We start from the raw sequence: 16,293 nt of genomic DNA on the forward strand, positions 1-16,293 counted from the left end.
ATTGTCCTCGAGGTGAAATACCCGTGCGTCTTTGAACGGGACGGAAAACTAATGCTATACTGCAAAGCATGTAGCCTACAACAAGCGCTTAGGACACTCGGAAAAGTGAGTCAAATCAGCAGACGCGCCCCTCCTCCACAAGGCACCTGTGCAGACGGTTTTCGCCTGGCCGTGCACAGTAGGCCTACACCCCGAATGGATGCGGATGTCCGCGCAAATATTAGTTAAACAAATCCTTTCAGTGCAAATGCATTATAAAAACAAAAAATAAGATTTGTTTAGAAAACGAAATGACACAAATGTATTATTATTATTATTATTATTATCATTATTACTACTACTACACCCGGTGCGCACACTGAATAGGCATTTTAAAAGTTAACGTCGAGCCCTGCTTCCAAGGTGAGTCTTCGGCATAATCTTCTAGTGTGTGGGGTTGCGTTTGAACAGACGCGATTGTGTGTGTATCCCAAGATTGAAATGTTAAAAAATCGGCTCTCTCTGTCCTGTAGTGTGTGGGGTCTCAAGATTTTTATAATCTTCAAGGATTTGAAAATCCTGTAGTGTGGGGTAGGCATAAGTAGGCCTACGTGTGGTGCACGTACATCTCTTTTCCAGGTGCTGAGTCAAAATAATTACTTCATGAGATTCAGGAAGACTCGCGACACTGTTGGTATCTCCCAATATTTTTCCTTCCTAACTTCTCGTCTAACCAAACCCCATTCAAAAACCATGCAGTTTTATGATGCCTTGCTTACTGGCAAAAGTTACACTCCCCGACTGTAAAAGGCGTGTTACCAATAGGTAGGCTAGGACGCACTCTACATGTCGGCATACACTAAATACTAGGGGTGTCACGATACACTCAGTTCACGATACGATACACGATATTGGGGTCACGATAACTATACGATATGATATTTTAACAATATTTTTTTGCGATCGATTTGTAAGTTGAGGGGGCATCCTCCATGCTAATTTCAGTAATTTCACCATTTTCATCCTCGGAGGGGTACGGTGGTGCAGTGGTAAGCGCTGTCGCCTCACAGCTCGAAGGTCCTGGGTTCGATTCTCACCTGGGACGCTGTGGGCGCTGGAGTTGTGACCCCCCCATATCTTCAGTGCCTACTGCCCAGGTGGGCTATCTCGTCGAAAGGGCCTTTCTGTGTGGAGTTTGCATGTTCTCCCCGTGCTCCCCAGGGGGTTCCTCCGTACATAACCCCCCACTAAAAACATGCAGAAGATCGTCATCCGACCAGTGACGACAACATCTGAAGTTGGTCCAATGATGGTCCAATGAAGGTCCCCGGGCGCTGGAAAGAAATAGCGACCACTGCTCCTGGCCTGCCCCCTGGAGGAAAGGACAAGCCTGGATGGGTCAAATGCAGAGGACATATTTCACCGGCCACCGTCAGCATGAGTGTGTGTAGTGGCCGCATGCATGTGTTGTAGTGTGTTCGTGTGACAATAAAGACGGGCTGCCGTCTGAAATCGTGAAATCGTGTTTGTAACGTCCCTCGTCTGTTCAAACAAAGCAATGAAAAGGAGAGTGAGCATGCAATCAGATGCAGATCAGTGACACCATGTTCAGCTTATTTTTCTCGCGATATGAGATTTCATCTCAACGATACATATTGTCACGTTTTGATATCGTGATATATTGTGGGACGATATATTGTGACATCCCTACTAAATACACTAAGCAACACATTTATTTAGGCACAATTTGAAGGGTTACACCACCGCCCACCACAGTGCGTTTTAATGGAAGACTGCAGTATTCTCCCTTTTAGAATTGACATTTTATTCACTTACAGTAACTGCTGGTGGATTATATGCATGCCGAATTGAAGAGTGGCCCCTGGTAATCCATTTTATGGTGTAGTTTTGTGGATAACCAAGAAACTTTAAATGAGCAGATGTTTTTCAGAGAGCTCGTTCGCTGCCTGCAAGACAACGGCACGTATTGGGTGTAAACAGCAGAGAGGCAGACAGCATAACTGTTGTGCCCTCATCACACCTCCTAATATTTGCATGACAGTAGCAGATGGAAACATGCATAATTTCGCATTTTCTTTTGCCGATTTTCAGAAAATTCTGTTAAAATTTGCAATACATTTGGATGGAAACTCAAATAGTGCGGGTGTGAGAGACGGGGAGGGAGAGAAAGAAAAGAGGCAGATGCTATTTGCACCCAGGTGTAAATAGACGATGTGACTATTTGTAAGAATTATTTACAAAGGCAGTTGTCTTTGCCAAAACCCAGGACAAATAGACTGAGAAACTCCACCATCTCTTGCGTCATCAGGCTTTTTAACTCATTGAGTGCCAATCACGTCTAAAGACGTCAATTCAAATAGTAACGTAGAGTGCCAATGACGTCTAAAGACGTCAATTGCGTTTTTTGACGGTGGGACGTGGATCAAAGCCTGATGCATATCCTGTAAAAATATGGGGGATGTTGAAGGTGTATAAGCTATTTTACGGACCCATTAGGTGGCGACAGTGCTCTCCAGATTAGAGAAAGGTGAAGAAAAAACAGAAGAAGCCATGGGGAAACGGAAACCGATGCATGCTGTAACGTTAGCTGTGCCTGTGAACAGCAGCCAATCTGCTCCCACAATTGAGCCTTTCTGTCTGTTGCGATAGCCCCTCCACATGATTAGTTGCCAGAAAAGGAGCACCCGACACCAGCGTCTTTCTGAAAAGATAAATTATTCTCAGCTGGAAGCGCTGGGAGCCGGCGACAAAAACGGCGGAGCGCTGTGAAAATATACACTGGGTGCAGTGGGTGCAGCGCACTTTGAAACGGGCAGCAGAAAATTCAGAGCAGCAGAGAGCCACCAGAGACACTCCCACGGAGGAGGAGTGTGCAGTTGAGGGGGGTGGGGCACGCAGGGCACCATACAACACCGACCCAGACAGCAGGCTCGATGGACAGATTGGCAAACACAAGCTGGAATACCTGATGCCCACCAGCAGTAAATCAAGACCAGCAAGAAGGTGTAGGGTCTGCGCACGCAGGGGCCAGCGCTGCTGGTTGCAGCTAAAAAATATTATTTTGCCATCAAAATTCCTTTGTTTTCGCTGTTTTATTGAAGGAAATTATTTTTGAGGTGTCACTACATCAGAAAATATTAGCTTCAGAGTCAGTGATGTGCTTGAAATGCTTCATTTCACAAAAGGCTCATTATCTCAGCTTCTAGTTTGAAACGTCTGTTTTTGGTGAAACCAACCTATCTTCTACTGCTGAGAACTAAAGAACGGAAAATGATATCAATAAACTTTTTTTTGCTGATGATACAAGAGAGTCTCATCGTTCTTTGGGCGTGTTCGGTGTTTACATAGTAATATCACACAATATTCGGTGGGTCTTGAGAAATCACTGAAAACGCTCTGAAAGGGCTGGCACTGGGAGCATCCGTTTTCCAGAAGTGGCTGGCAGCCAATGAGTTAACACGTTCACTGCCATTGACGAGTTATCTCGGCTTACAAAATCCGACGGTTCACTGCCAAAGACGAGTTATCTCGGCTTAAAAAAAAAATAAATAAAAATTTGACGGTGGGACGTGGATCAACACTCCCCACGTCTCCTATAAAAATATTGGAGTCAGCGAACGTGTACAACCCATTCCACGGACCCACTAAGTGGCGACAGTGCTCTCCACACTAGGAAATGCAGAGCCAAAACTGTAGGGTAACGCGCGAGGAAACCATTCTCTACTGTAAAATGGATTGGCGAAAACGCTTTCACTTCGCGCATTATCGCGCTGGGAGCTGGCGGTGGGGGATTCCAAAAATAGACTGGGTGGAAAACACTTTGAAACACGCAGCATAAAGCCTAGAATCGCACAAAGCTTCATCAAAGCTCTCAAACCCAAGAAACAAGTGAGCCCTATCCACACTCGCTGCCAGGGAGGGAGGCTGCTCAAACTCGCAGCAGCAGCAGCAGCAGCAGAACACTCGCTTGTGACAAATGCTGCGGAGGAGAACGCCCACGGAGGGAGGAGTTGGAAGCAGAGGGGGGTTTCCTGCTGTTATGGAGGAAATTACTGTTCAAAACTATTGTTTAGATGTCTGACGTCTTACTGATGCCAAAAATGAATGGTTAAAGTGACTGTTCTATCGAATTTCACAAAAAGCCATTTATCTCAGAATAAATTTCCAGACGCTGAAACCATGCTGTATTCAACTGCTAATGCTTACATAACTACTAACTCTACAAACTAACTCTTTTAGACAGAGAAAGCACACATTCTATTAGTTCTTTTGAGATATTGTGTGTTCACAAAATCTGAGCAGAAAAGAATCCTCGGGTCTTGAAAGATGAGCCAGAATCCTCAAAAAAACCCTCTGGCAGAACCTACCTACAGTAAAAAAAAAAAAGGCTGGCAGTGAATGTGTTAATAAGCTGTAATTTTGGATAATATTGATTGTATTTTGATGTTAGGGTGTGTGTTTTAATAATGCATAATCATGTATAATGTATTATTTTATTGTCTTATTTCAAGTGTACATTCTGCATAATTCAATCTTGTATTGCAATTATTAAAGTCAAACAAAATAGAGAGATACAAAGAGAGGCATTACAGTGAGAAATACAGACAGCAAGTAAAAGTGTGTGTGCGTGTATCTATAGGTGCCTGTGTTAGCGGCTGTGTCCATAGGACACGTGTATTTGAGAAGCCAGCGCCTTTCTGCAATTCATTCTCTATGGTGGACGCGCTAAGAGCGCTCCTCTTACAAGGACCGCACCTGCCGTTAAGTGCTCTTGGCAGCTAGTGTTTTTGGGCGGAGCGCTCTGGGCGTCTCAAACTGAAAAAAGTTTAACATTTGGAGGAAAAGCGCGCTGCTCGTCAACGTCAATGCAAAAGCCAGCGGGGCTCCGCTCTCGGGCATTTTAGACCCAGGTCTTAATTTGCATACACTGTGTGAGTCCCCTTGCATGACTGGGCCATGCAAACGGCAGGGGCGAAAGAGAAAGAGAAAAACTAAAACTAAAACGCTCCGTGCGCTGTGGTCTGTGCGCATTGGAAGCGCTCTGGACATGATTTCCAAATAATTCTGATCTGAAATACAGCTGCTTACTGTAGCATGGGGCTTACTGTAGCATGGGGCTTCCTGTAGCATGGAGCTTCCTGTAGCATGGGGTTTCCTGTAGCATGGAGCTTACTGTAGCATGGGGCTTCCTGTATCACGGGGCTTCCTGTAGCATGATGGGGCTTCCTGTAGCACGGGGCTTCCTGTAGCATGATGGGGCTTCCTGTAGCATGGCTTACTGTAGCATGGGGCTTCCTGTAGCATGGGGCTTCCTGTAGCATGATGGGGCTTACTGTAGCACGGGGCTTACTGTAGCATGATGGGGCTTCCTGTAGCACGGGGCTTCCTGTAGCATGGGGCTTACTATAGCATGAGGCTTCCTGTAGCATGATGGGGCTTACTGTAGCATGGGGCTTCCTGTAGCACGGGGCTTACTGTAACATGGGGCTTCCTGTAGCATGATGGGGCTTACTGTAGCACGGGGCTTACTATAGCATGAGGCTTCCTGTAGCATGATGGGGCTTACTGTAGCATGGGGCTTCCTGTAGCACGGGGCTTACTATAGCATGGGGCTTACTGTAGCATGATGGGGCTTGGCTGCAGCGAGAGAGCATCTGCACAATGGCAGTCATGAGGCTAATTGTGATAGAGCTAACTCATCACATTGCCACCCTCACCAACACATTAATGCATCCCTGAACGGCTTGTGGAAAACACACAACACAACGTGCGCACACAGACACACGCACACACACACAACTCAACCATCCAATCCCATACTGTATGATTGCATATGGAGTTGAATGCAGTTTTATATTGAGGCAGAGTAGCAGCCTCCTTCTATGCTCCACAGAAAACAAATAAAATGTGCAGATCCTCCAGAGGAATCAAGACCAGCTTGACTTGCTGCTAAAAGCAGCTAAAACAAGGCTAACTCTCCACACCCAGCCACACAATACATTAACCCTAATAATGTTAACGGCGTCTAATTCTGGCTAACCTCCGGAGATGAATGCCTTTTTGAACTGCGGTTTGTTGTTTTAAGCCGGAGACAAACGGAGCTCAGAGCCACAGGTGTGGGGCTGCGGTGCTACAGTGCCGAGAAAGACCAAATCACTTAGCAACCACTTTGGCTTATTACCCAGAAGCCACCGGGGGCCTGTTAGTGTATTAGCAAGGTATCCAAGCTCTTCTCATTTGAGCCACTGGCTCATATCTGCTTTCACCTGGGTCACAGATTAAATGCTTCTCCATTTCGTTCCAAACAGGGACAAATGGATTTCACGTGCCCCCCCCCCCCCCCCAAGATGCTATTGAAAAGGGATGTGATGCATTGTGTAGGTACCTTTAATGTGCTGTAGACTCAGCCTATATTGTGTTGGTATTTCCCTGCTAGCAGTCTTTTCAGAATATCAATGTTCTTCCCAGTCATTTCTTCATTCTTCTGATAGAGCTGCATCTCCTTGGGTTTCTAATATATTCGCCGTATAGGGGTACATTTTATTCACACTATTCTTCATGGCAATGATACCACCTTTCACCAACTGTTATGGATGAGTTCAGCTCAATCCGCTTCAGTGCAATTCAGTTCTGTTTCATCCAGCTTGAGATCTTCTCAGCTTAAATATCATCATTTTCCAGTGAGATTCCTTCAAATGTGGCTGCTTGACACTCGCAGCTGTAGTGCATAATTGTATAGTTCAGCTTAGTTGAAGTGGCACTAGGCAATTTTGCACATTAGCGTCCCTGAATGGCAGCGAGTTTGAACTGAATTTGTAGGACCTCAATACCCAGAAATCATGTTAGGTGGCATTAGAAACTGCTCGGACCTAAATGTTGCGGCCCCAACTTCCCGATTCAGACTTGCATGTTTTTTGCATTCACATCTTGCCTCGTGCAACTTTCAGTTCAGTTAATCTCAGTTGGAAACCGGTCAGTTTTCTTTCTGTAGCAGCTTAATGTGAAGCATGGGCCCAGGCTCCTCATGGTGGCTTGGCTACAGCATGCAGTGTGGACGGGTCCTCCAACACACCCTGCTGCTGCTGCTCCTCATGGCGGCTTGGCTACAGCATGCAGTGTATACGGGTCCTCCAACACACCCTACTGCTGCTGCTCCTCGATACCGCGGGCAAACAGACGTATTAACTGGCACTGCACACTGTGGAGAGGGAGAGCGCACACAAACACACACAAACACACACACACACACACACACACACACACACACACACACACACACACACGTAAAGACAAGCACAACGCATCATTTAGTATGAATAACGAACCATCAACTTAATGACTAAGCTCGTTTCAATGAGGCTTTTACGGTCCATGTGGCAGATGTAAAAGCAATGGAACAGCCCTCCTGTGTGCCAGACTTGGCATGCAAACTTGGAAGTGAACAGTCTTTCTAGTGTGTAATGTATCAAGACCTATAAAGACCTGTCTATTACTGATGGGCTGGAGTACTTTATTGACATGCTAAAAAAAATCCCTGCTACATGTAAGGTAAGGTATGTAAAGGAGGTGAGAACACGCATCCAAATAGTCAAGATGGCTATTATGGTATGCTGAATTGCCACAATTATTGGCTGTGCCTTTTGTCTGCTAAACACCTGTAGTCCCACTGTAACCAACACCTGTTGTTTCCTGCTAATCTAAAGGAATGATGTGATAACTCATCATTTTCATCTCTGCATGAAGAGCTTACTTCCAGGGTTACGGTTGCTGCTTTATGTTAAAAAAAAAAAATCTTCAAGTTCATGATTCAAAGTAAAATATTACAATTTCATCAACCTAAGACTTAAGTTACCTGATATTTCCTGAGAGAACCCTAACTTGGTTTAATTTTCCGCTATCAATCATTTTGCGAGATGAGGTATCACTTTTCCCTAATGGGGAATATATCACTTTTAGAGCAAAACTCTTCACTTTGTTTTTTACTTCCTTTCTTCTCTTTTTCGTTTCGCCTGGGCTATTACCATTAATTACCAGAGCAGCAGCACTCTGGCTGGCTCACTCCAAGAGCGATTAGCGCAGAGGAAGAGGCAATAAAGGGATGGACTTCTGCTTTAATTAAAGGGGAGTCGCCTTCTAACAGGGGGAGGGCCATTAAATTAGCAACATTAGAGCGCCATGCATCACTGGGAAAGTAGAATGGAGCATGAAATAAATGACGCGTTGAGGACCGGCTGTATGGAGATCTGATAGTGAGCAAAGTTTAAGTGTGGACAGGACTATAATAGTAGGGAGTTGCCAAGTTGCCTGGCAGGGAACACTGAAAGGGTTTGTTGACTGTTGGACACTTGCAAAGGTAATAACCATTATTACCTAGTGTCGGTTTTGGCTGACAAAGTAGGAGAGCAGCTGATGAGCACCAAGATGACCTACTCTCCTTCATATTGACAACTGACATGACAGTGCGGGCCTATTGAAATGACATCCTCCCATGACGTTATGGGAAGTCATTAATAGAGTACATCATCAACTTCTTTGATATTCGTCCCCATTACCACGTGGTATTGCACCTGTATACAGTGTGTAATACTTGATGCGTGGCCTTCATTTTCAGGCACTCTGTGAATATAAAGTGTATATCATATCACATGCTACAGCAGTACGTGGGGAAAGCACGCTGAGTAGCAGCAGTACGTGGGGAAACCACGCTGAGTAGCAGCAGTACGTGGGGAAACCACGCTGAGTAGCAGCAGTACGTGGGGAAACCACGCTGAGTAGCAGCAGTACGTGGGGAAACCACGCTGAGTAGCAGCAGTACGTGCGGAAACCACGCTGAGTAGCAGCAGTACGTGGGGAAACCACGCTGAGTAGCAGCAGTACGTGGGGAAACCACGCTGAGTAGTCCTCCACAGCTGGGGATCCCTAACCCGTCAGCATGAGAGGCGGCTCGAGCAAGAGGTTCAAGCCCATGAGCTCTAGCATCTGTTGCTAGAGTGTCTCTCGAGGTCTTTAGTGAGTGAGCTTTACTTACTGCACAGCACTACCTGTTGGCCACCGTTACACTTGCGTAAGACACACAGAACATTTTCTTTTTCATCTACTTTGTGTTATGATGCACGGACATTTTGGGGCAATTTAGACTGCCGTTTAAAGCAATAATACCAAGAGGGGCAGTCTTGACGAAGGTGATGCAATAGGTATGCGGTGCACAAGTATGGCATGGAGGGGTTTGCTGGCCCCCTTGTTCTGATCACACCCATTTTCAAACTTGGCCTTCATTTGGATGTCAATTAGACACCTGTAGTGTTTTGTGACTGCATCTTGCACGGTTTTGATGCTATCACGTTTGCAAAATCTGTCCACAGACATAAACAAACCTGGCAAAATGGCTTCTGTGGTAGTTCCCGCTACAATTGGTCTCTCCAGGACCACATTTTGCCATGACACACACACACAAACACACACACAGACACACACGTCCATGATCAGGTACCTGACTTGGATGTCAATATGAGGCAGGATCTCGCCATCGCAGATCCAGCTGCTGTAGCTGCAGGCCGGGGGGGAGGAGCATATGGGACTGAACGTCTTCTTCTCACTCTCACCCAGGTCCTCGACCAACACCGCCTCCTGGTGCTTGGGCTGGAAACGGAACCTCCGCACCCGGTGCACCTCCACGAACGAGTGGTCAAACTGCGGAGGGACAGAGAGATGGATGAGGGAAGGAAAAGCAGAGAAACAGATAGAGAGAAGGAAGGAGAGCTGGAAGGATTGATGGGTGAAAGACGTGCCCAGAGAGTGGAGTGGAGTGGTTAAGATCACATCCCTCCGAATCAAAGAGTTCAATTCCAAAGTGAGGCAGAGGGGATGGGATGCCAGAGTGCCTGCTTTATTTAAAATCAAGTTCAAGTTTGTTTGCAAAAAAAGGTGCACATTGGAATCAAGTGCCAAGTTTATCTTCTTTTTGTGTGCAAAAGATTAAATTAAAATAGCATTTCTTTTATTTCCTGCAAGTTTCCACATATACTGTAATATGTGCCTCCATCAGGTGTACAGTATTTTGTTTAAAATGACCTGACACACATGCATGGAATAACTGCTGCAACAAGAGTAAAGCTTAATTTATACTTATTATAAAGTGTCGCTCAGCACATGGTCGCAGACGAAAAAGAAAGTGTCGCTCATGGTGTTGCATTTATACTTCAGAAGACGTTCGCCTCGGTTCAACGGTCACGTGACACTCGAACACTATAAGCAGCTGCAGACAGCCAAGAGAAGAGAGGGAATGAAATGCACAGTGAAACCACCTCGGAGGCAAGATGTAACGTACTTGGCTGCAGCCGCATAAACAGCACACAACCACACAACTCACCTCCTCTCTCTCTGGGAAATTGGTCACAACGTTCTTTGTGATTTTCACGAAGTCATACATCAAGGACAGGCTGATAAAAATAGCGGGGACACGTTCATTCATTTCAATCGAGTGAAAACTAGCGGGTGGACCCCAACCAAAACAAGGAAGCGCGTGCCGTCTATATAGCCAATCAGACTTGCGCGATACTATGACGTAGTCAGCGACACTAGACATTTCACCAGGTAGCAGACACTGCTCGCCGACACTTGAAAGTGTCGACTCAAGTCCTCATTTCTGTCGGCGACCGTTTCAAAAGTGTTGGCAGACGAAGCATAAATTGGGCTTAAGACTCACTGATACTCTCAAAGATTTTCATGTAAATAAGTGTCTGTTAAGTCACTATCTATCGCCAACTGAGTTAACACAATGGTGAGTGAGCCTATGGCCCATTGATGGAAGCCTTTGCATTTTCAGTATTGCAGCATTTATGAACTGGGTGTTTGTGGTGACACAGATGATGCAACACTCTCTGGATCTCACCTGCAATTACCGCTCATTGCCATACATGTCATACATGTCATACATGTCATACATGCCATACATGTCATACATGTCATACATGTCATACATGTCATACATGTCATACATGCCATACATGCCATACATGTCATACATGTCATACATGTCATACATGTCACCAAAGAGAATGAGATTATAAACAACAGTAATATTTAGAAGGATGGATCATTTGTGTTTTTTAAATTTCGATTAGATATTTCTGTTGCACTTCATGGTGAATTACAAACTTGATCCATTATATAAGCGAGTACGTTCTGAATTAAGTTATTTGGCAGGTAATTCGTTTTTGTAAAAAAAAAAGTTAATTTCGGACATTGCCTACACAAATGGCCAGGCGGATTGAGTAGCTGCTGTATGCCCTAGGGCTGGGCGATAAATGTCACACTAATTGTTTGCTGTCCATTAGTGGCTCATATCACCTGGTAACTATAATACATAACTTGATTGCTAAATTTTACTGTCCCATGTGACTATTCCTGACCATATATTACACTATATACACTATATACCATATATCCAGCACTATATCCTGTCTGTTCTGCTCTCTCCTCTTCCCCCCTTCCCCTGCTCTCTTCCTACCTCTCGCTCTCTCCACCTCCTCCCCCACTTTCTCCCCATCCATCTGTCTTTTTCTTTCATAAGATTGTTCAATCATGTTATTATTATTATTATTATTACTGTAATTAGGGGTTCGAGCTCCAAAGGGGCTGGAAACCCTATTGTTTTTACTATTCAGAAACAAAAAATTACACCAATCTACCAAATTCTGGTGATATAACAGCGATATTTTACATTTTTAGGCCTTCGCAGGGCATTTTAGGGCATTGTGACATCATCACCATCACCATCCCTCCCCTTTTTTTCTGCCGCGACGCAAATTCCTGTGAGTTGGTACATCGCAGAGACCTGAAATTTGTCCCAAAGACAGACATTGGTGGTAGAAACCGAAGAAATATTTGTATTCATTTTGATACTTGTTAAGCGGTGCAGCCGCTTCTATGCGTGATTTTGCTCGTATGCACCTGGAGGTCAGTAGTTGACCTGCACGAATCCATCTCGTGTAAAAAAAAGTGTAGTCACCTGTAGGTCCATCTGTGACGGAAGTAATGTCAGTCGGGCAGTTGTGTGTGTGTGTGTGTGTGTGGGGGGGTTGAATGCATTTGCATTTGCTCAACTGTGATGTCACACATAATACATTCCACATCCAAAAAGTGCTTTTAAGCATTTGGCTTGAACCACCGGTATTGCCGCTTGCGGCTATATTTTGTTATTGTTGTGTCAGCTAGATTTAGCTAGACATATTCTCCGTGAAGCCCTCTGAGACATGCTTGTGAATTAGGGCTATACAAATAAACTTGACTTGAATTCTGTCTTTTTATGCCTTCCTGCTGATAATGGAAAGCAAAATTAAAGTGACTTAGAAAACAAGGCCAGGTCGAAACCTGGCATAGGGCCGGTGCATGGTCCACCACCCTCCGTTTTAAAGCCGACTCAAACGTTAACTTTATCACAGGAATGCGGGTTTAACGAAGTTTTGCGTTCTACATTAATTAAATGAAGACATTACCGTTTGGCAGCTTGCTTTGTTTGTATGATAGATACGTATTGGCCAAGTATATAAACATTTAAGAGCGAAGACTTTCAGGAAGTGACACAGAGCTCTCTCTCTCTCTCTCTCTCTCTCTCTGTGTCAAAGGCCGGGCTCGCCCCCGCTCGTGCACGAGCCGAGGGAAATCTCCTCTTTCTCACCGAGAAGAGCCTGGTGACGCGAGAAAAGTAGTGTGGAGCTGCAGCGTCCTCCGTCTCGTGCACGAGCCGAGGGAAATCTCCTCTTTCTCGCCGAGAAGAGCCTGGTGACGCGAGAAAAGTAGTGTGGAGCTGCAGCGTCCTCCGTGTCCATGCAGTACTACACAAATAAAAAGCTCAGCTGATGTAGATGCAGCCAATTGTGCTCTGGAACTTTTTGCCATTTTTAGCCATAAATGTTCATAAAGTGGCACTTATTGAAACCTACTACCCTGCTTGTAGGCATCAAAAGTCATCAGAAATTAATTTAGTGATGAAATAAAACTTTAAATTGTAAAAAACTTTCCGGAGCTTACCGGAGCAGACCGGAGCGTCTTCTCTGCTGCGGTCTGCCTCTGCCTATGCCGAAATGCATGCTGGGAGTGACACTATGCCGAAATGCATGCTGGGAGTGACATTTAGAACCTGAATCCGTGCTCAAATTGGCGACAGAGTCGAATGTAGAGGCCCTGCTGTGCATGCTGCACACCGGCCCCAAAAATGGGGAGATTAAATGCAAGATGGGGTGAAGCAGAGGAGAGGTCAGACAGCATGGCGGACAGTATATAATAACTGAATGAAGAACAAGAGATAAAAACAAATTATTTTGTCAAAAGCTACTTGTCTCCAGCTCCTGTCTGTCTGTTCTCCAGCTATTCTTTCTTCTCTATCTCCCTCTCCCGCTGTCCTCCGTCTCTCTCTCTCTCTCTTTCTCTAAACACAGTGACAGCCATTTATTCCACATCAGAGCCACTTTATGACTGAGGCCGCTTTGCATTCATGCTGGACGCTCTGCTTAAAAGCCTTTCTGACAAGGCCATGAATACACTTAGTGGCCTCTCACTCCTTGTTTCTCCCCACTTGGCTGGACAGAGATGCCGATATTAAGTGAACTCCTACTTATACTACTTCTTGTCCCCCTCACTGTGTTGATATTAAGTGAACTCCTACTTATATGACTTCTTGTCCCCCTCACTGTGTTGATATTAAGTGAACTCCTACTTATATGACTTCTTGTCCCCCTCACTGTGTTGATATTAAGTGAACTCCTACTTATATGACTTCTTGTCCCCCTCACTGTGTTGATATTAAGTGAACTCCTACTTATATGACTTCTTGTCTCCCTCACTGTGTTGATATTAAGTGAACTACTTATATGACTTCTTGTCTCCCTCACTGTGTTGATATTAAGTGAACTCCTACTTATATGACTTCTTGTCTCCCTCACTGTGTTGATATTAAGTGAACTCCTACTTATATGACTTCTTGTCCCCCTCACTGTGTTGATATTAAGTGAACTCCTACTTATGACTTCTTGTCTCCCTCACTGTGTTGATATTAAGTGAACTCCTACTTATATGACTTCTTGTCTCCCTCACTGTATTGATATTAAGTGAACTCCTACTTATGACTTCTTGTCCCCCTCACTGTGTTGATATTAAGTTAACTCCTACTTATATGACTTCTTGTCTCCCTCACTGTGTTGATATTAAGTGAACTACTTATATGACTTCTTGTCCCCCTCACTGTGTTGATATTAAGTGAACTCCTACTTATGACTTCTTGTCCCCCTCACTGTGTTGATATTAAGTGAACTCCTACTTATATGACTTCTTGTCTCCCTCACTGTGTTGATATTAAGTGAACTCCTACTTATACTACTTCTTGTCTCCCTCACTGTGTTGATATTAAGTGAACTCCTACTTATATGACTTCTTGTCTCCCTCACTGTGTTGATATTAAGTGAACTCCTACTTATACTACTTCTTGTCCCCCTCACTGTGTTGATATTAAGTGAACTACTTATATGACTTCTTGTCTCCCTCACTGTGTTGATATTAAGTGAACTCCTACTTATACTACTTCTTGTCTCCCTCACTGTGTTGATATTAAGTGAACTCCTACTTATACTACTTCTTGTCTCCCTCACTGTGTTGATATTAAGTGAACTCCTACTTATATGACTTCTTGTCTCCCTCACTGTGTTGATATTAAGTGAACTCCTACTTATACTACTTCTTGTCCCCCTCACTGTGTTGATATTAAGTGAACTACTTATATGACTTCTTGTCTCCCTCACTGTGTTGATATTAAGTGAACTCCTACTTATATGACTTCTTGTCTCCCTCACTGTGTTGATATTAAGTGAACTCCTACTTATATGACTTCTTGTCTCCCTCACTGTGTTGATATTAAGTGAACTCCTACTTATACTACTTCTTGTCTCCCTCACTGTGTTGATATTAAGTGAACTCCTACTTATACTACTTCTTGTCTCCCTCACTGTGTTGATATTAAGTGAACTCCTACTTATACTACTTCTTGTCCCCCTCACTGTGTTGATATTAAGTGAACTACTTATATGACTTCTTGTCTCCCTCACTGTGTTGATATTAAGTGAACTCCTACTTATATGACTTCTTGTCTCCCTCACTGTGTTGATATTAAGTGAACTCCTACTTATACTACTTCTTGTCCCCCTCACTGTGTTGATATTAAGTGAACTACTTATATGACTTCTTGTCTCCCTCACTGTGTTGATATTAAGTGAACTCCTACTTATATGACTTCTTGTCTCCCTCACTGTGTTGATATTAAGTGAACTCCTACTTATATGACTTCTTGTCTCCCTCACTGTGTTGATATTAAGTGAACTCCTACTTATACTACTTCTTGTCTCCCTCACTGTGTTGATATTAAGTGAACTCCTACTTATACTACTTCTTGTCTCCCTCACTGTGTTGATATTAAGTGAACTCCTACTTATATGACTTCTTGTCTCCCTCACTGTGTTGATATTAAGTGAACTCCTACTTATACTACTTCTTGTCCCCCTCACTGTGTTGATATTAAGTGAACTCCTACTTATATGACTTCTTGTCCCCCTCACTGTGTTGATATTAAGTGAACTCCTACTTATATGACTTCTTGTCCCCCTCACTGTGTTGATATTAAGTGAACTCCTACTTATATGACTTCTTGTCCCCCTCACTGTGTTGATATTAAGTGAACTCCTACTTATATGACTTCTTGTCCCCCTCACTGTGTTGATATTAAGTGAACTCCTACTTATATGACTTCTTGTCTCCCTCACTGTGTTGATATTAAGTGAACTACTTATATGACTTCTTGTCTCCCTCACTGTGTTGATATTAAGTGAACTCCTACTTATATGACTTCTTGTCTCCCTCACTGTGTTGATATTAAGTGAACTCCTACTTATATGACTTCTTGTCCCCCTCACTGTGTTGATATTAAGTGAACTCCTACTTATGACTTCTTGTCTCCCTCACTGTGTTGATATTAAGTGAACTCCTACTTATATGACTTCTTGTCTCCCTCACTGTATTGATATTAAGTGAACTCCTACTTATGACTTCTTGTCCCCCTCACTGTGTTGATATTAAGTTAACTCCTACTTATATGACTTCTTGTCTCCCTCACTGTGTTGATATTAAGTGAACTACTTATATGACTTCTTGTCCCCCTCACTGTGTTGATATTAAGTGAACTCCTACTTATGACTTCTTGTCCCCCTCACTGTGTTGATATTAAGTGAACTCCTACTTATATGACTT

General features: G+C 44.0%; 1 protein-coding gene across 1 annotated transcript in view; it reads right to left on the reverse strand.

The window, feature by feature from the left end:
* Positions 1–7,140: 7,140 nt before the first annotated feature.
* The window catches only part of cerk (ceramide kinase), a gene marked incomplete at both ends in the record, with an annotated part of 95,981 nt that continues 86,828 nt past the window's right edge, over positions 7,141–16,293 (reverse strand). Inside the window, 2 exons of the mRNA XM_083661870.1 lie at positions 7,141–7,198; positions 9,491–9,690. Coding sequence (XP_083517996.1) covers positions 7,141–7,198; positions 9,491–9,690 — 258 coding nt within the window. The remainder of the gene's footprint in view (positions 7,199–9,490; positions 9,691–16,293) is intronic.

Source organism: Poromitra crassiceps (genome assembly GCF_964638095.1).
Source record: "Poromitra crassiceps genome assembly, chromosome: 2".
NCBI classification, from domain to species: domain Eukaryota; kingdom Metazoa; phylum Chordata; class Actinopteri; order Beryciformes; family Melamphaidae; genus Poromitra; species Poromitra crassiceps.